Source organism: Erpetoichthys calabaricus, chromosome 1 (assembly GCF_900747795.2).
Source record: "Erpetoichthys calabaricus chromosome 1, fErpCal1.3, whole genome shotgun sequence".
Classification (NCBI taxonomy): domain Eukaryota; kingdom Metazoa; phylum Chordata; class Cladistia; order Polypteriformes; family Polypteridae; genus Erpetoichthys; species Erpetoichthys calabaricus.
This window is the reverse complement of record NC_041394.2, coordinates 179,313,085-179,333,396: the sequence shown is the minus strand read 5'-3', so window position 1 is coordinate 179,333,396 and position 20,312 is coordinate 179,313,085. Positions and strand designations below refer to the sequence as shown.

Below are 20,312 nucleotides of genomic sequence, written 5' to 3'. Positions count from 1 at the left end.
AAAGAAAGACAGATCCATTGGGAGGGATTTCAGCATTGTCTTTGTAACTAATCCACACTATAAATACATTGCTTTGGCCATTTTTCTGTTGCCACTAACTGTAGTAGCATTAATATCTGTAAAATATATATGTAGAAGCCTTAATGAATCTGTCAAAAATGTAGACAGTTGAAGATTAGTAGAAGAAATGTACTGAAAACAAATAATATGAAGGGGAAGAAAGAGGGAACCTGAACTCAATAACAACACCATGTAAATTATGGTATAAAAATAGGAGAGTTATAAATAGTATTGTATTTAAAGAAATATGGCAAAAACAAAGTCTGCTGTAGGCTTGGGATGAATATTGTTTTGCCTGCCTAAGGTAAAGTCATCTGTGATGGGGGATCATAGGAATCATGGGGTAGAGGGGTACTTTCATCGGATTGGCTGGCCCAGCACTGTCTCAGCTGAGAAATGGCCAATTGGGGGAAGCAGCTTGATGGCTGAGGTCTCCAGGACTCTAAACAAATCCAAATCATATTATGTGATATCATCTACTGTTAAATTCTGCTCTGTACTTGTAATATTTTTATTTTACTATTATACATATTGTATTGAGTATTACATGTGTTTTGTTCTGTGTATTGTATTGTATTTACCCCCTTCTTTTTAACACCCACTGCATGCCCAACCTACCTGGAATAGGGTCTCTCTTTGAACTGCCTTTTCCAAGATGTCTTCCATTTTTTCCCTACTAAGGAGTTTTTCCTTGTCTTCTTAGAGAGTCAAGGCTGGGGGGCTGTCAAAAGGCAGGGCCTGTGAAAGCCAATTGTGGCATGTCTTGTGTGATTTTGGGCTATACAAAAATAAATTGTATTGTATTGTAATATAAGGTCTCATTCCATGCAGTCTGAGCTGTGTGTTTATGAAGGAATTTTAAAATGGGCTTAAGTGTGTCATTTCACAGAATTGCATTCTGGTTCTTTGTGACCATAGTGTTATATAACCTTTAAGGGGTTACTCTAGTTTCACTGAAATTCCATCTTTGTACAAATAAATTGCAAAATTACAGGAAACATACTGTAAAAAAAGCATCCTGTTCATTGACAAGGTTGCTGTGTTTTGGTATGGAGAGCCTGTTTGGGTAGAGCCTTGACTAGAAGTTTTATAAATCCTGTCATGTCTCCTCTCTGCCTGTTTCCACAATTAAACTGATGTGTATCCTCTTTGTTCTGCGTTGTGACTACGTGAGAGAAGAGTTAAAAAGGGTTTGCCAAAAGCTGATAGTACCTAACAGCTGTAACAGTGAGTTTTTGAGGCGACTAAAGACTAGCTCAATTGCCTTCCACCTCAATCTTCCACCTCATATCTCAGCTAAATTGTTATAAACACAAAGTTGAGAAAGACTTGTTTGCTCTCTCTTGAGTGGCAACTGGCTCAAATTGGCAGAGAGTAAAATCAAAATATCACAAGCTAGTAAGAAAGATAGTGTTTCATATAAAGATTTCATTCTTTTCATACCCTTTCATGTTCCCCAGTTTTACAACTCCAGTCACTGTCTACTGGTGAACACATACAATAAATCTGACACCTACTTCCAGAAACTATTTATTGATAATATTGTACTCCATTGGAGCTCCAAAAAGCACATTTCCGTCTTTCTATTGTTATGGAACAGTTATGGAATAAACATGAGTGGATCAGTGTCCATGCACTGTTTAATGGTTAAGTACATGCATGCTCTATTGGAAACATTTCTCTCAAAGCATTTAATAGCAGCAGTAAAAGACAGCATGAGACAGACACAAAGCTGTATATGTGATAAGATGTCTACTTTAACCTTTGATACATGTGAAAAACAATAAAAAAAAGTGCAGTAAAGAGGTATGGATTGAATTTTCATATTTACAAAAGCAGAAACTTTTAAGCATTGTAAAATTTAAAAAACGTACAATAAATGCACTTACTTGCAGTTACCTCTGAGTTAAACATATGATACTAAGTACATAAGAAAGCCATTTATATAATCAGAAGAAAATCAACTAAAACAGTGCATTCATCAATTATCTCTTATTTAAACCATTAGTTCATGCTGGTAGTGATGATTTTTTTCTTAAGGTAATAGAGAAACATTAGACATAGTGATAACTTAATTTCAAGCTATAAACGATGTAATGTTAACACTTATTCATTTAGAAACAGCACTCTCTGCTCAGTTGTATTTGTGTATATGCATATACTGTGTATACAGTACATGTATATATCCACCTTAATAAAAGGATAAGTGTCTGTGCTTCCATCCTGTTGTTATGTCTTTGCTATCCAGCAAATGGTGCATTACAAAAATTAGTACTGATTTTACAAATCCGGTACCAAATGGTATGCAGCAGAGACATACCAACCAGATGGACACACTGCACTATATATATGTATGTTTGTATGTAAAGAGACAGAGGGAGAAAGAGAGAGATAGACATGACTCTTAAGGTTTTATTTTTTTTTTTGTCAAGCATTAAATATATATAGTTTTTTTTCTCCCTTTTTTCTAGAAAGTTCCAATTGCTTGATTACAAAAAAGCAAATAATTGAAGTTTGACTGCCACCTAGTGGTCAGGATTAAAAACATTAAAATAAAGCAAAATTTACCGAGACTTTCCAAGAGTGGAAGGACATTGTGTGCAACAACTATTGATGTCCTGGTACTGTACCCTGTAAAAACCTTAAAACTCATGCAAAACAATTGACAGTTTATTTGTAATTCTTTATTTCAGGTAATGACATTGTAAAGAAGTGGTAAAAATAATAGATTGTATATGTAGAACAGGGGTCCCCAGCTCTGGTCCTGAAGGGCGCCAGTGGCTGCAGGTTTTCATTCTACCCTTTTCTTAATTTAGTACACTGTTTTTGCTGCTAATTAACTTCTTTTGAATTAATTTTAATTGACTTGTTTTTTTAAGATTTGTTCCTCTGAATTTATTCATTGTTCCTCTGAATTTATTCATTGTTCCTCTGAATTGCTTTATGTCTTTCCTTAAATGGCACCCAAACAAAATGAAATGTGAAGTGAGAGAGCTGACAGAAGACCAAGTAAGTCAGGGTCTGAAACACCAACCAATTTCACTCCAACCAGTTTCCTAATTAGGCTAACCCATTTCTTAATTTCATGGCTTGTTGCTGTTCTCTTTGTGCAATAATAGACATTTCTGAAACTGTTCATTTTATCTTTTCTAAGAGTACTGATAACATGTTTTGGGGACCTGAGCAGATCAACATTCCTGGAACCTTCACCTTTCTTTATTTTCAGATATTCTATGATTGACACAGTTTTCTGGTCATGATTTGGTTAATTTTGTATATCATTATTGTTTGGCTGCTAATTAAGGAAAAAGAAACAATTAAGAGGTCTGAGTCTTCAAGAGCAAGTCAATTTTTAGAATGAAAACCTGCAACCACTGGGGCTCTCCAGGACCGGACCACTGACATTTTCCCTCCTCATCTTTTCTGACTGTTTTTTCACTAGTTTTGCATTTGACTATGGTCAGTTTCACTACTGGTAGCAGGAGGCAGGGCCGGATTTATATGAAAAGAGGCCCTAGGCTATTCCACTTATGAAGCCCTTTCACCTTCCATTTTTAAGTTTGTAAATTACATGAGAGATAATAAAATTTTGCTAACAATTTGAATGTAGGCCCCTCTTGATCTTGAGGCCCTAGGCTGAAGACTAGTTAGCCTATAGGAAAATCCGGCCCTGGCAGGAGGCGATACTTGGACCCTACAGAGGTTGCACAGGTAGTCCAACTTCTCCAGGATGGCACATCAATACGTGCCATTGCCAGAAGGTTTGTTGCGTCTCCCAGCACAGTCTCAAGGGCATGGAGGATATTCCAGAAGATAGGCAGTTACTCTAGGAGAGCTGGACAGGGCTGTAGAAGGTCCTTAACCCATCAGCAGGACCGGTATCTGCTCCTTTGGGCAAGGAGGAACAAGATGAGCACTGCCAGAGCCCTACAAAATGACCTCCAACAGGCCACTGGTGTGAATGTCTCTGACCAAACAATCAGAAACAGACTTCGTGAGAGTGGCCTGAGGGCCTGACGTCCTCTACTGGGTCCTGTGTTCACTGCCCGGCACTGTGGAGGTCGATTGGCATTTGCCATAGAATACCAGAATTGGCAGGTCCACCACTGGTGCCCTGTGCTTTTTACAGATGAGAGCAGGTTCATCCTGAGCACATGCGACAGACATGAAAGGGTCTGAAGAAGCTGTGGAGAATGTTATGCTGCCTGCAAAATTGTTCAGCATGACCTGGTTTGATTGTGGGTCATTGATGGTCTGAGGAGGCACATACATGGAGGGACACACAGACCTCTACAGTCCAGACAATGGTACCTTGACTGCCATTAGGTATCGGGACGAAATCCTTGGACCCATTGTCAGACCCTATGATCGTGCAGTGGGTCCTGTGTTCCGCCTGGTGCATAACAATGCCTGGCCTCATGTGGCGAGATTATGCATGCAGTTCCTAGAGGATGAAGGAATTAATACCACTGACCGGCCCCCACGTGCACCTGACTTAAATCCAATAGAACACCTCTAGGACATTATGTTTTGGTCCATCGGATGGCGCCAGGTTGCACGTCACACTGTCCAGGAGCTCAGTGATGCCCTGGTCCAGATCTGGGAGATCCACACCATCTGTCTCATTAGGATCATGCCCCAACGTTGTCAGGCATGCATACAAGCACGTGGGGGCCATACAAACTACTGAGTATGATTTTGAGTTGCTGCAATGAAATTTCAGCAAAATGGACTGTCATTTTTTTCACTTTGATTTTCGGGGGGTCTTTGAATTCAGCCCTCTGCAGGTTGATAATTTTTATTTCTGTCAAATGATGTGGCATCCTTTTGTTCCTAACACATTACCCAGTCCATATCAGTATAGATATCCAGCATGATTTTTTTCCTATTAAGATCTGATGTGTTTTCAATGTGCTCTTTTAATTTTTGAGCAGTATATTTATCACTGAAATATCAGTAAAGGAAGTCATATCAGGTTAAATGACATGCTCAGTATCTCCATTGATTTGGGTTTAGGAACTAAAACAGCCATCTTGAAGCTTATTGTCCAGTACTTTAGCCTTTAGGCAACACTGTCTGCTATTTGAAAATACTGTCTACATAAGGAGCATAGAAAGATATGGAAAAATTTATTACCCATATTTTATACATTTTTGTGGAATTCTGTTTATTTTGTTTGTTACTCTTTCATGGCTAACTTTGCTTAACAGGGCCATAAATGTCTTACTTCCTTTGCAGCCAGCGCTACTGCATGTGTAACCCAGATGTAGTCCAGCAATTCCATAACCCGGACACAATCTTCATCCTTGCCTTTGCTATCATCCTTCTGAACACGGATATGTACAGCCCTAACATAAAGCCAGACCGTAAGATGATGTTGGAGGACTTCATTCGCAACTTACGTGGTAAGTTAGAATTCTGACTACAGGCCACTGTCTGCACCTTTCAATCAATCAAGCTTTAATACAGCACTGCCCATTGCAAAGACAAGAATATTTTATAGCATCCTAAAAGTATGTTTAAGTTTGTTCTCAATAAATTAAGCATTTAAACTTTCTTTCTTCCGCTACTTTTTTCCATTTTTTTACACTTGGCCAAATCTGTTTTGTGGGTCCTGGTTCTGGAGAGCCACATTGTTGTTAGGTTTTTATTTTAATCAATTTCTTATTTTCTACTGTTATTTTATTAGATTGCTTGTTTTCCTTCCAGAAACTCAGACATTTTTAGCCACGTATGAATTACTTCTTTATGAAAGTCAATAAATTACTTATTATTATCAAGCTTTTACCACACTGGAGTTTATTCAGTCTCTTTTATATTTTGTTTTCCATTCTGAATAATTTACTTGTTAAAATTATGACTTCTTTCATATTTCTTTTTATCTTAACCACTAGCCAATTATCAATGAAGTACAATTTAAAACGCTGCCAACAAATAACCTGCTAAGTTGATGTGTATTTGTCATATGCTAGTTTTATAAAATAACAATATGCTATTCAGTTGATTGTTTTTTTATCCAAAAATTTCTTCCTTGTACCCAATACTGAGAACCAAAATTGGATTAAATTAGGATGAGAATGTTATGTTATGTGCCACATAGATAGATAGATAGATAGATAGATAGATAGATAGATAGATAGATAGATAGATAGATAGATAGATAGATAGATACTTTATTAATCCCAACGAGAAATTCATATAACAATATCTGGAAAGAGTGGGGCAAAAGTGGGTTATTAAACCACTCCATTCTAACTGATAAAATTCAGTTCATTTTATTTTTGTATACTGTAATACTATTCTCTGAGTGCAGGCAGTAAGCACTGTAAAAAGTTCACAGATAAATGTAATTATAAATTTTAAAACATACTAATTACATAATGAAGTACACATACAGTAAAGACAAAAAAGATTTTTTTAAATACACAATAAAATATGTAGTTTCAACTGGCTGTCTACCCATTCCGGGCATTTTAGAGTAAAGTCTGTGTTGGGCTGCCTTATCTAATGGAAGAATCTTTGCAACGTTTGATTCCAAGGCTCTCAGTATGTGAGGTGTCTTTTCCATGGGTAGGAAAACAGCTTGAGAGTAGAGCATCATAATCAAATGCTGCAATAGAACGTCAACAAAACAGAAAAGGGGAGGTTCATAACGCTTCATAATTATTGTGTTGCTTGTATTTTTGTACAAATGTTTAACAAACAGAGATGCAATATGCACAGCTAGTCATAGTATTCTAGATGGAAGTGATGAATCTTCGGGTGAGTCTGAAGGGGCTTCTCTTATATAAGCAGGCAGATTGTTCCAAAGCTTTGGGGCCTTGTAATTACAAGCTCAACCTCCCACTGTTATTTTATTAATTCTTGGAATCTTTAGTAGGTCTGTATCTTACAATTTTAATTTAAGCTCAAATCTTTGCTCAAATAAGTGAGCAAAGCCTTGGCCATTTAAGGCTTTCTATGTAAAAAAGATTTTGAAGTCATCCCTAAGCTTAACTGGAAACAAGTGCAACAACCCAAGAACTGAAATTATGTGGGCCATACTTTCTACCTTTAGTTACAATTTTTGCAGAAGTGTTTTGAACTAAATTAAAGTGGTATAAAAAAAGGTTTTGATGACAACCTGCAAATAGCGCATTGCAGAAGTCAATTTTGCTATAAATAAATGCCTATATTAATTTCTCTGTATTCACCATTATTAGAAACCATCTTAATTTTCCAATATAGTTCAGCTGGAAAAAAAAATTTAGATAGTTTTGCTTTGTGTGTTTTAAAAGACATACTGCTGTCAAAGATAATGCCTATAAGTTACATGCTAATTCGGCAAAACTACTGTTTTACCAACATTAGACCAGCACTGACAGAATATTGTTGTGGTCTGCATCACTTCCCTCTGTAAACAACATTTCTGTTGTTTTTTTCTTTAGTTATTTTTTTTTAATTTATTGACAAAATGTATTAAGGATACTATTGGAAAAACATCACTTTGTCTAAAAGAAATTTAGATATTATCTGCATTGTCCTATAAGAGTGAAGCAGAATTTGATGTTTTCTAATGATAGTTCCCAAAGGAAGCATATAAAGTGAGCACAATTAATTACTGAGTACTAAACTCTGTTACAAACCATATTTGTCATTATATTTCCCCACAAACTGAAATTGAGTTTGTAAATTTGAACTAAACCACACAAGAATGGTGCCTGAGAACCCAACATAATGTTCTGGCCTGTGTGCAGAACAGGATGATCAATGGTGTCAATGGCTATGCCCACATCTAATAACACAATTACTGTGGAATTTCATTCATCAGAACAGAATTTCATAAAAAAATTGTGAGGTGTAAGGTGAATTTGAACAAAATATGTACAGTATTAGCTTTTGTAAAAATGTAAAATAGGAAAAGGAGATAACCTGTATAACATTCTTCCCATGCTCAAAGCGCTTCACAAATACCTCAAAAGGATACAATAAGACTAGAAGCACAGAAAAAATTCCCCTAAGATGCGAATAAAATGTAAATTCATTAACCATGGGGATGAGGGTTAGAACAAGGTAAAATAATCAGGACTAATATATAAACTACAAGAAAATATTTTTAAAATAACATGATTTTTGAAACTGTCCATGTACCATCATAATTCCTTGGACAGAGAAGGTGAACTGGATAGATAGATAGATAGATAGATAGATAGATAGATAGATAGATAGATAGATAGATAGATAGATAGATAGATAGATAGATAGATATGAATGTCATCTATGCTAAACACTTTTCTGAATAAATGGGTTTAAGTTTCTTTAAGTGCCATACTTGGGAGGAAATTAGATAACACTCAGGAAATCCTGCAGGCAACGTAACTCTCTTTGACCAGCACTTCATAATTATGATTTTTACTTTATTCATTTCTGATAGCAGTATTGTACTTGTTGCTATGCCTGACAGAATTCTACAGACAATAATCACTGTTAAAAAAGTTCTCAATACTAAAATAATTAATCTAGTTGTGCTTCAGTTTTCTAACAGTTGATTTCATTCTCTAGCATAATTTACATACTGAGAGATTTCAAGGGTGCTTTATAATGATTATTTTCTTATATGTTATGTAAGAGGTAACCCAATAATAAAAAACATGAAATATCCTTGAGGCATACACTAACAATTCCCTCTATTCAAAAAAGTAATTTTTCCCAGCAAAAGGACAGTGGCTATAATGCTGTACCTGATTTATTTGCATTCACATTTTAGACAAATGGCAGAATAATGACCTGGACCTAAACTATGATTCATTACAAATACAGCTGCTCTGGGATATAGCTGGCTTGTCTTATTTTAATTTTTTCTACTATGAATAATTGACTGAACAAAAAAGTCTATTAGAGATCCCAACTGGCCAAAAGAAACGTGAAAATCAGGTTTATTTATGAAAGCTGAGCTATAACTCACAGTTAAATGCTTTCTTCACTTTAGTGCTGTTCAAATTTAATTCTGTTTAATTTTTGTTTAATTGATATATAATATTTTATAGTGAGAAATTCTTCGTTATAATTTAAAATTCAATGCAGACATATTCTAAAGTCAAGTGAGTACTGTTACTACTTAAACAGTAAATTAGAGGATATAACTCAAGGTGAGGCAGATTATGCACTATTCCTATTAATTATTATGAACCAAGTCGTCCCTCTAATATTTATGATATTTGTCCATCTGCACTGCTACTCCCTAAGCTCACTGACACTTTTGACACTGTTGACCACAGCACTTCCCTGAACCTGCTACTCCTTAATGTTTTCTAATATTTTAAGCCACATGAACTCTTCTGTTTCTGATGGTGAATTAATCCCTTTACAGTCTTGTGGCATGGAGTCCCTTAAGGTGCTATATTTGCAGTATTTCATTATAATGTACTGTATACTTACTGCAGTTTTTGATTTTGATTTGGCTTTTTGATTTGCCAGCATGACTTCATGTTCCACTGTTTAGCTCAATGTAAATATCACCCTCAGATGAACATTTGCCATGGGAAAAATGACTTGGCTTTAGTGTTTGAATGTCTAGAAACACTAATCTGAAAATGAAGGAACTACAATCAATACACATTACCTGTTCATTCTGAAAAACAGCCAAATCGCCAAGAGTAATTAATGCCTTCTCTTTCAGATTTGTAATTAAGACATTTTTGCACAAAGTGCATCCTTTGAGATTTTTATATATCTATACTAATAAAAGGCAAAGCCCTCACTGACTGACTGACTGACTGACTGACTGACTGACTCACTCACTCACTCACTTACTCACTCACTCACTCACTCACTCACTCACTCACTCACTCACTCACTCACTCACTCACTCACTCACTCACTCATCACTAATTCTCCAACTTCCCGTGTAGGTAGAAGGCTGAAATTTGGCAGGCTCATTCCTTACAGCTTACTTACAAAAGTTAGGCAGGTTTCATTTCGAAATTCTACGCGTAATGGTCATAACTGGAACCTCTTTTTTGTCCATATACTGTAATGGAAGGCAGCAAGATGGCCGTAGGAGACTGAGTTGCGTGTCGCGTCATCACGCCTCCCACGTAATCACGTGAACTGACAGTGAACTCAGTACGTAGAAAAGAAGGAGGAGCCCCAAAGAGCGCTGAAGAAAACATTCATTACACAATTGACAAGGCAGCGAAACAATAAGAAGCGAGTGAGTGACGCATACAAGCATCTTCATAAGACATGAGGTATAAAAAAGCACGGTGTAAACCGTAAGTTTAAATTAAGTTTATAGAAACGCTCCCGCTGCCGTTTGCAATACCATATTCGCGAGATACAAGTTTAATGAGAAGACACGAGGTATAAAAAAGCACGGTGTAAACCGTAACCTTAAATTAACTTTATAGAAACGCTCCCGCTGCCGTTTGCAATGCCATATTCGCAAGATACAAGTTTAATGAGAAGACACGAGGTATAAACGAGAGTTTGGATCACTTTGTAACAGAGTTAAAATTGCTGTAGCGAGAAACTTTTAACTGCCGGGCACGGTGTAAACCGTAAGTTTAAATTACCTTTATACAAACGCTCCCGCTGCCATTTGCAATGCCATATTCGCGAGATACAAGTTTAATGAGAAGACACGAGGTATAAACGAGAGTTTGGATCACTTTGTAACAAGAGTTAAAATTGCTGTAGCGAGAAACTTTTAACTGCCGGGTCTTAGATAACATTAAATAAACCCGTGGACATCGCAACATCACACAAGAGAGCGGCTCACGTGAAGTGACTGAACGCAGCAGGAGTGATCACTTCAATGAATCAAACCTGTTCAAAAAACACATTACACAATTGATAAGGTAGGAAAAGAATATGAAACAAAGCACGGTATAAACCGTAACTTTAAATTAAGTTTATAGAAACGCTCCCGCTGCCGTTTGCAATACCATATTCACCCCTGCAAAGCGCGGGGATTTTGCTATATATATTAAACTATTTCAACCATTCTATGATCTGCTTCTCGCAACTGAAAGAGGGCACCGTGGCAGAAGTTAGCCGACTTGCTGACCAACCACAAGCGTTACCTGGTAGGTAACCACCCATACAATCAGATTGTGAATCAGACTACGAATGCCGGCAATGTAATTACCCCGATCTACATGCTGTCAAATGAACGAACCACATGCCATGGCACAACGTTAGGGGCTTCGCCTCTAGCGCTGACGTCCGAGGTTCGATTCCCGTAAGGGAGTGCAGTGAGTGTGTACGCCTGATGAGCCCACAATTACGGTGAAACACGTGTCGCGTACTATGCATCTTCAAAGCACAGTGTAAACCGTAAGTTTAAATTGAGTTTATAGAAACGCTCCCCGCTGCCGTTTGCAATACCATATTCGCGAGATACAAGTTTAATGAGAAGACACGAGGTATAAAAAAGCATGGTGTAAACCGTAACCTTAAATTAACTTTATAGAAACGCTCCCGCTGCTGTTTGCAATGCCATATTCGCAAGATACAAGTTTAATGAGAAGACACGAGGTATAAATGAGAGTTTGGATGACTTTGTGAGTTGATTCTACAATAAAATAAAATAACGATAAAAAAAGTAATAAAATCATCACCCCGAAAGCGAATAGTAGACGTGACATAGTATATGTGTACCAAATTTCAAGTCAATAGGTGAAACGGTTTGCGAGCTACAGGTGATTTAAAATCCTGGACAGACAAACGAATAGCCACGGTAGCGTATTATAGAAGATTTTACTGTTTAATAATTTAGATTTATATGTGCTTCTTATATATTACTTCATATTCTCATATGATAATGATGTTAATGTTGTTTTATATTGATTTCTATGTTATTGTAATGTATTGTAAGTGCTCTTTATTTGTGGAAAAATAAATTTGGCAATTAACAAACTTATTTTATACATACAACATTTTATTTTTTTCTCTTGCACTCAGTGAGCGAATCCACTGGGTAATCAGCTATATATATATATATATATATATATATATATATATGTAGATATGTGTATATATATGTGTATATATATGTAGATATGTATATATATATATGTGTATATATATGTAGATATGTAAATATATATGTATATATATGTGTCTGTGTATATACATATGTGTATGTACAGTATGTATGTATGTGTGTATATATATATGTATGTGTATGTATGTATGTGTATATGTATATATGTATGTATGTATGTGTATATGTTGTCAGAAGAACGACCAAAAGACATCGAGAAGGTTTGGGGCAGCCACCCATTTAATCGATTATGGCTGCAAAAGCTATTCAAGAACAGAGACATGTTCATTCAATCGAGTCCAAAACAGAACTGAACTCCAGGTAGCAAGATGGCAGCTTTTAAAGGCCAGTAGCGGAAGTGATGTCATCCCGACCGGAACCAGAAGTGATGTCAGTGGCTGCCCCAGAGCCGGGTGGGATTTCCCTAGAATGGTCTGCAAAAGATCGAGAGGGAAAATTAGTGCACTCCGCCCCCCCCGGTCTGGCATGGAACTACCTGTATTTAGGTCCTTTAGCTGTCTCCTAAACACACGTGTGTGACAGGGCCCCCCCCTTAGCCCAGACCCGTCGGGTCGGGCGTCCTGCACCGAGAGGTCGTGAACACGGGAGAGAGCGTCGGCATTGGCGTGTAGAGAACCCTTCCGATGAATGAACGAAAACTTGTAATGTTGCAAATCGAGGAACCACCTCGTGACTCGCGGGTTAGACTCTTTGTGTAGGGCCATCCACTGTAAAGGGGCATGGTCCGTGACTAGAGTAAACTCCCGACCCAAGAGGTAGTATCTCAACTGTGTGATCGCCCACTTTAATCGCAAGAGCCTCCCTCTCCACTGCCGCGTATCTGGTCTCCCGATCCAACAGTTTCCGGCTCAGAAACATGATGGGGTGTTCAGCACCATCGACACTTTGGCTCAGCACTGCCCCTAGGCCTGTGTCCGAAGCGTCCGTCTGGAGAATAAAAGGCCGTGAAAAATCAGGCGCCTTTAAAATGGGTGCCGACGTCAGGGCCCTTTTTAAGTCACTGAAGGCTGCCTCAGTCATATCAGTCCATACCACAGTGTTAGGAGCCCTCTTCTTTGTCAAATTAGTCAAGGGCACGGCCCTCTCCGAAAAACGTGGTACAAACCGGCGGTAATACCCCTCTAATCCGAGAAATGCCTGGACTTGCCGCTTGGTTCGCGGACGGAGCCATGTCAAAATGGCTTGTATTTTAGAGCACTGTGGCTTCACCGTACCACGACCCACCAGGTAACCCAAATACTTGGCTTCCTCCAATCCAAAGAAACATTTCTTTGGGTTGATACGAAGACCGGCTTCTCCCAATGTCCGTAACACGGCTCCAACATGCTGTAGGTGTTCCTTCCAGGTGCTGGAATAGATGACGACGTCATCCAGGTAGGCAGCACTATACGTGTTATGGGGGCGGAGCACTTTGTCCACCAGACGCTGGAAAGTTGCAGGAGCCCCATGTAACCCGAATGGAAGGACACGATACTGCCAGTGCCCACTAGGGGTGCTAAACGTGGTTTTACCCTTTGCGGGGTCCATTAAAGGAACCTGCCAGTACCCTTTGGTCATGTCAAGTGTGGTCAAGTATTCTGCCTGTCCAAGCCTCTCAAGGAGGTCGTCCACTCGAGGCATGGGATAAGCATCAAATAGTGAGACCTGATTAAGTTGACGGAAGTCATTGCAAAACCTCCAACTTCCATCGGGCTTAGGAACTAAGACAATTGGGCTGGACCAGGGACTATGACTCTCCTCTATGACTCCTAGATCCAGCATGCGCTTGATTTCCAGTTCCACTTCTGCTTTCTTTGCCTCGGGAAGACGGTACGGTCGTTCTCGGACTATGACCCCCGGGTTCAGTCACAATGTCATGGGCAACCAGAGAAGTCCTTCCGGGGATTTCGTCAACCACCTCCGGGACGGACGAGATAACTATCTCTAGCTCCCGCCTCTGTCGGTTATTTAAATTAGACCCGAAGTTAAGGGTATTACTTTGAGCAAAAAGGGAGCGGGGCTGGCCAGAGGTGGGATCAGGGTCCCGTTCCTTCCACGGTTTCAGCAGGTTCACGTGATATATCCGCTCTCTCGGTCGACGATTGGGTTGTTTCACCAAATAGTCGACGAGCCCCTTTCGCTCTTTAACTTCGTATGGCCCTTGCCAGTGGGCAAGTAGCTTAGAGTGGGAGGTGGGAACCAATACCATGACTCGATCCCCCGGCTGGAACTCCCGGAGTGTCGTGCCACGGTCGTAATAGTGGGCCTGTGCTGATTGCGCCTCTTGCATGTGACTTTTTAATATGGGTCGAATCTTCGCAAATCTATCGCGTAACTGTGCGATATATTCCAAAATATTAGTTGTGGGAAGGGCCTCTCCTTCCCAACCTTCCTTTAGAATGTCCAATATGCCCCGGGGTTGTCGCCCATATAATAATTCAAAGGGTGAGAACCCCGTTGAGGCTTGCGGGACTTCCCGGTAGGCAAAGAGTACGAGGGGGAGGAGCTGATCCCAATTCCTCCCATCCCCACTGACCACCTTGCGAAGCATCTGTTTGAGAGTCTGATTAAATCTCTCTACTAAACCATCGGTTTGAGGATGATACACCGCGGTTCTCAAGTGCTTTATTTTGAGTAACTTGGCCGTTTCCTTGAACGTCTCCGAGGTAAACGGCGTCCCTTGGTCCGTAAGGACTTCTTTAGGGATTCCAGCTCGCGCAAAGACCTCCATTAGTGCCCGTGCGATTGCTTTAGAATTAGCTGAGCACAATGGGACAGCTTCTGGATATCGGGTTGCATAATCCACGAGGACTAATATATATGTATGTCCTCGGGCCGAGGGTTCCAGGGGTCCCACTATGTCGACCCCTATCCTTTCAAAGGGGACATCAATTAAGGGGAGGGGAACGAGAGGAGCACGGTCCCTCCTAGGAATTTGCCGCAGCTGACATTCCGGGCACGAAACACAGAAGCGGCGAACCTCCTCGTTAATTCCCGGCCAATAAAAGCGGAGCTTAATACGCTCTAAAGTTTTTTTCGGTGCCCAAGTGGCCTCCTAGGAGATGGGTGTGCGCTAACTCACAAACTTGCCGCCGGAAAGTTCGTGGAATTAGCAGCAACTTCCGCACTCCCACCTCGTGTTCACTGACCCGATATAATAAGTCATTTTCTAACACAAAGTGGGGTCCTTGTGGCATGGGCTGATTGGTGCGTTGGCCGTTGGCGAGGACTACTACATTCTTCACAAACTTAAGGGAATCATCATTCCACTGCTCCCTTCTAAATGATGCCGGTGTTTGTCTGAATTGAAAGCTCAGATCTGAGAGAGGGTCCGGGCTGACCTCAAGGGGCGGAGAGTCGTCCCGCTCTGGTGAGGTGCGGACTGATGACGTATTCGCCCGCGACGGGCCGGGAAGCTCTCCGTCCTCCTCGGGGTTTCCCATATCTCTCTCCACCGGCTGCGTACACGGTGTGGAGACAACCTGAGACGGTGTATTCCCATCAGTTACTAGGCCTAATTTTGAATAAGGCGAGATCAGTACTGCACCGCTTTTAATTTCAGACCAGTCCCGCCCGAGAATCACCGCACACGGTGGATTTGGATGTACAGCCACAACGAGTTTTCGTAGTATTCCTCCGTGGCAGATGAAACACCGGGCGGAGTCATAGGCACGGACATCTCCGTGTACACAGGTAATTCTGGTCTTTGTTTTTAACCACTGTCGCGGTAGTACATATCGGCAATCAACAACAGAAATGTTACTGCCGGAATCAAATAAGGCTTCTACCTTGTGGCCATTTACTATGACCTCACCTTTATGAGCCAAAGCCAGGGGGTTTGAAAGCGCACACAACCCATCCCTCTCTCTCCACTTACATTCCGCCTCGCCTCCGAGCGAGGACCGGGCCCATGGGATCGGGGACTCCGATGCAAACTCCGGTGTATGTCGAGAGGGCAGTGTAAGAGGGACGTAATCTCTACGGCTTCTACTTAAGGACCGTTCAGCCCTCTCAAATTGCGAGGCTGCCCTAGATGTTTCTATGAGCTCAATGAGCTCGTTTATGTTTGCAAATTCTCCCCAGACCGGCTGGGCGAAATGCTCTGGCAGGCTATTTAAGAACAAAAAACAGGCCACTTTTTTCACTACCTGAAAGGTGGTACATTCAGCGGGCCTTAACCAGCCGGCCACCTCTTCCCATAGAAGGTCTAGCTGTTCTTGGGTAGACCGTTCAGGGTTAAACCTCCAGTTTTTAATTTTCTTCACCTGCTGGTCTGGGGAATGTCCACCGTCCTCTGGGACCTTAGCCCCGGTGGAACGGACAACTCTCTCTTCCGAGAGGGCATAATAAGTCCCCATCGTATCCCCCATAGAGACCAGCCCACGTCTGTGTGTCCCAACGACACTCTCCCTATTCAATTGAGGTGACCCAGAGATAGACAAAGGGAGCGGAGTCTGCACCGGTTCTTTCCGAAACCCGAGACGCACTCCCCACCCGAAAGCTCGGCCCAGGTACTCTCCCACCTGGACATGATTCAGGTCCGGTCCCGTTCTCTTCAGGGATTTCTCCCTCCTGCCGACTACGCCACTGTCAGAAGAACGACCAAAAGACATCGAGAAGGTTTGGGGCAGCCACCCATTTAATCGATTATGGCTGCAAAAGTTATTCAAGAACAGAGACATGTTCATTCAATCGAGTCCAAAACAGAACTGAACTCCAGGTAGCAAGATGGCAGCTTTAAAGGCCAGTAGCGGAAGTGATGTCATCCCGACCGGAACCAGAAGTGATGTCAGTGGCTGCCCCAGAGCCGGGTGGTATTTCCCTAGAATGGTCTGCAAAAGATCGAGAGGGAAAATTAGTGCACTCCGCCCCCCCCCTGGTCTGGCATGGAACTACCTGTATTTAGGCCCTTTAGCTGTCTCCTAAACACACGTGTGTGACAATGTATATATGTATATGTGTGTGTGTATGTATGTGTGTATATGTATGTGTATATATGTTGATATGTGTATATATATATATATGTATATATATGTGGATGTGTATATGTATATATATATATATATATATATATGTAGATATGTAGATATGTGTATATGTAGATATGTATATATATATGTATATGTATATATATGTTTATGTGTGTGTGTGTATGTATATATATATATATATATATATATATATATATATATATATATATATATGACAGCTACACTCATAACAATGACAACACAATTACATTGACAATCATGTTACATTATTTTTAAAGTGTTTCCTTTTCTTTTTCATAACCTCTTTAACACACTACTTCTCCGCTGCGAAGCGCGGGTATTTTGCTATATATATATATCTATAATAATAAAAGGCAAAGCCCTCACTGACTGACTCACTGACTCACTGACTCACTCATCACTAATTCTCCAACTTCCCGTGTAGGTGGAAGGCTGAAATTTGGCAGGCTCATTCCTTACAGCTTACTTACAAAAGTTAGGCAGGTTTCATTTCGAAATTCAAAGCGTAATGGTCATAACTGGAACATATTTTTTGTCCATACACTGTAATGGAGGAGGCGGAGTCACGTATCGCGTCATCACGCCTCCTACGTAATCACGTGAACTAAAAACAAGGAAGACATTTACAGCACGAGTCACACACGGGAACGAAGGTAAATGACGTTAATTTTTGACTGTCTTTTAATACTGTGTAAAGCATACATATTAACACATGTGCAATTAAACGTGTGCATTTACGGGTGATTTCTCAGGCTTAAAAGCTCACCTTTTATCAAACGCGGGAAGAAAGGTAACTGACGTTGTTCACTGTCTTTTAATACTGTGTAACCATACATATTAACACATGTCAATTAAACGTGTGCATTTACGGGGTGATTTCTCAGGCTTAAAAGCTCGCCTTTTACTAAAAAGGTAAATGCAAAACTATTTTCAATCAGTTTATTGAAACGCTCCCGTTAAGGATTGCAATAACATATTCGCGAGATAAAAGAACGAAGTAGGGGGGAAAGGGAGGAACAGCCGCAAACAGCGAAGAGCAAAAAATTAATTAAACAATTGACAACGGAGCGAGTTAAGCATACAAGCATGTTCATAAGGGAAACAAAGCACGGTGTAAAACGTAAGTTTCAATTAAGTTTATAGAAACGCTCCCCGCTGCGGATTGCAATAACATATTCGCGAGATAATAGTTTAATGAGAAGACACGAGGTATAAACGAACCACATGCCGTGGCGCAACGTTAGGGGCAACAGTTTCAACCATTCTATGATCTGCTTCTCGCAACTGAAAGACGGCACATGGCGGATGTTAGCCGACTTGCTGACCGCAACGTTAGGGGCTTCAACTCTGGCGCTGACGCCACATCTCAGTGCCAACACTTTGCAGACTGTACTTAAAAGACACGCCCTCCTCACTGGACAGTTAAAAACACCAATCAAACTAACGATGACATCAAGTATTACCCAATCCAAAGTAGGAAAGGAGGCATCTTCATAAAATGCGTGTGGGATGATTTGCATGAGACGCTGCTTTAAAAAAAAAAATAAAAAAAATACGGGATAAATCCCGTCCAGTATTGATTCAAAACGGGACGCGCAATTTCATTCTCAAACGCGGCACGATTCCGTATTTTAAAGGACGGGTGGCAACCCTACAGTGCCAGGTAACCACCCATACAATCAGATTGTGATTCAGACTAGGAATGCAATGAATGTAATTACCCCGATCTACATACAAGGAGAAAGTCTTGCAACATTCAAAGATGATGGTTTGGGATAAGTACACCATACAACATAAAAGAGCTTATGAAGCCTTGAACCGAAAAAAGTAAGATCTCAGAGATCGTAAAAAAAAAAATAGGAGGTAATGTCGTTTTACTCGCTGTAGATTTTAGTCAAACATTACCAGTTATTCCACGAGGGAGACCAGCAGATGAACTCAACGCGTGTTTAAAATCCATGCTTCTCCCACGCTCGGTTATATGTCGCGTGTTCTCGGGTAGGTGCACCAAAAAATGTATACATTTAAGCATGTAATGGGCAAACAAAAAATGAGGTATACCCGAAGGCACTGCAGTAGTACTTCATGTAACTTTACTTCTTAAATGTTAATGTTTTACTGTTTAATAATTTATACGCTTCTTATATGTTGTTCAAATTCTTTTATCAAAATACCACTGACAGCGCAATGCACGATAACATGGAGTGAATACACCATACGCATCCGCCCACGGCTGCCCTGCTGTGCGCAGATAGGAGTTGATTCTACAATAAAATAAAATAAACATAAAAAGAGTAAAACAATCATCACCCATAAAGCGGATAGTAGATGTGACGTACTATATGTGTACCACATTTCAAGTGTATAGGTGAAACGGTTTGCGAGCTACAGGTGATTTAAAATCCTGGACAGACACACAAATTGCCACGGTAGCAAATTACAGAAGAAGATTTTACTGTTTAATAATTTATATTTATATGAAAACTGCTTCTTATATATTACTTCATATTCTCATATGATAATGATGTTAATGTTTATATTGATTTCTGTGTTATTAAAACTGCATGTATATGTGTATATGTATATATATATATATATATATATACTAGCAAAATAACCCGCGCTTCGCAGCGGAGAAGTAGTGTGTTAAAGAGGTTATGAAAAAAAAAGGAAACATTTTAAAAATAACATAACATGATTGTCAATGAAAGCCCGTTTCAGTCAGTAAGTCTTATGTGTGTGTTTATGTATGTGTGTATATATATGTAGATGTGTATATGTAGATATGTATATATATGTATATGTATATAAATGTTTATGTGTGTGTGTATATTATATATATAATATATATATATATATATATATATATATATATATATATATATATATATATATATATAAGACAGCAACAGTTATAACAATGACAACACAATTACATTGACAATCATGTTACGTTATTTTTAAAATGTTTCCTTTTTTTTTCATAACCTCTTTAACACACTACTTCTCCGCTGCGAAGCGCGGGTATTTTGCTAGTATATATATATATATATATATATATATGGTTGAAATAGTTTGATTGTGACACAGACTACGAATGTCGTGAATATATATATATATATATATATATATATATATATATATATAGATAGATAGATAGATAGATAGATAGATAGATAGATAGATAGATAGATAGATGTGTATGTATGTAGATA

At 39.6% G+C, this 20,312-nt stretch overlaps 1 protein-coding gene across 13 annotated transcripts in view; it reads left to right on the top strand.

Annotated features, from left to right (window-relative positions):
• The window catches only part of LOC114654314 (IQ motif and SEC7 domain-containing protein 3-like), a 782,842-nt gene that overhangs the window by 646,256 nt on the left and 116,274 nt on the right, over positions 1–20,312 (top strand). For all 13 annotated transcript variants that reach the window (XM_051930709.1, XM_051930707.1, XM_051930705.1 and 10 more), the window contains one exon: positions 5,299–5,465. In XM_051930709.1, coding sequence (XP_051786669.1) covers positions 5,299–5,465 — 167 coding nt within the window. The remainder of the gene's footprint in view (positions 1–5,298; positions 5,466–20,312) is intronic.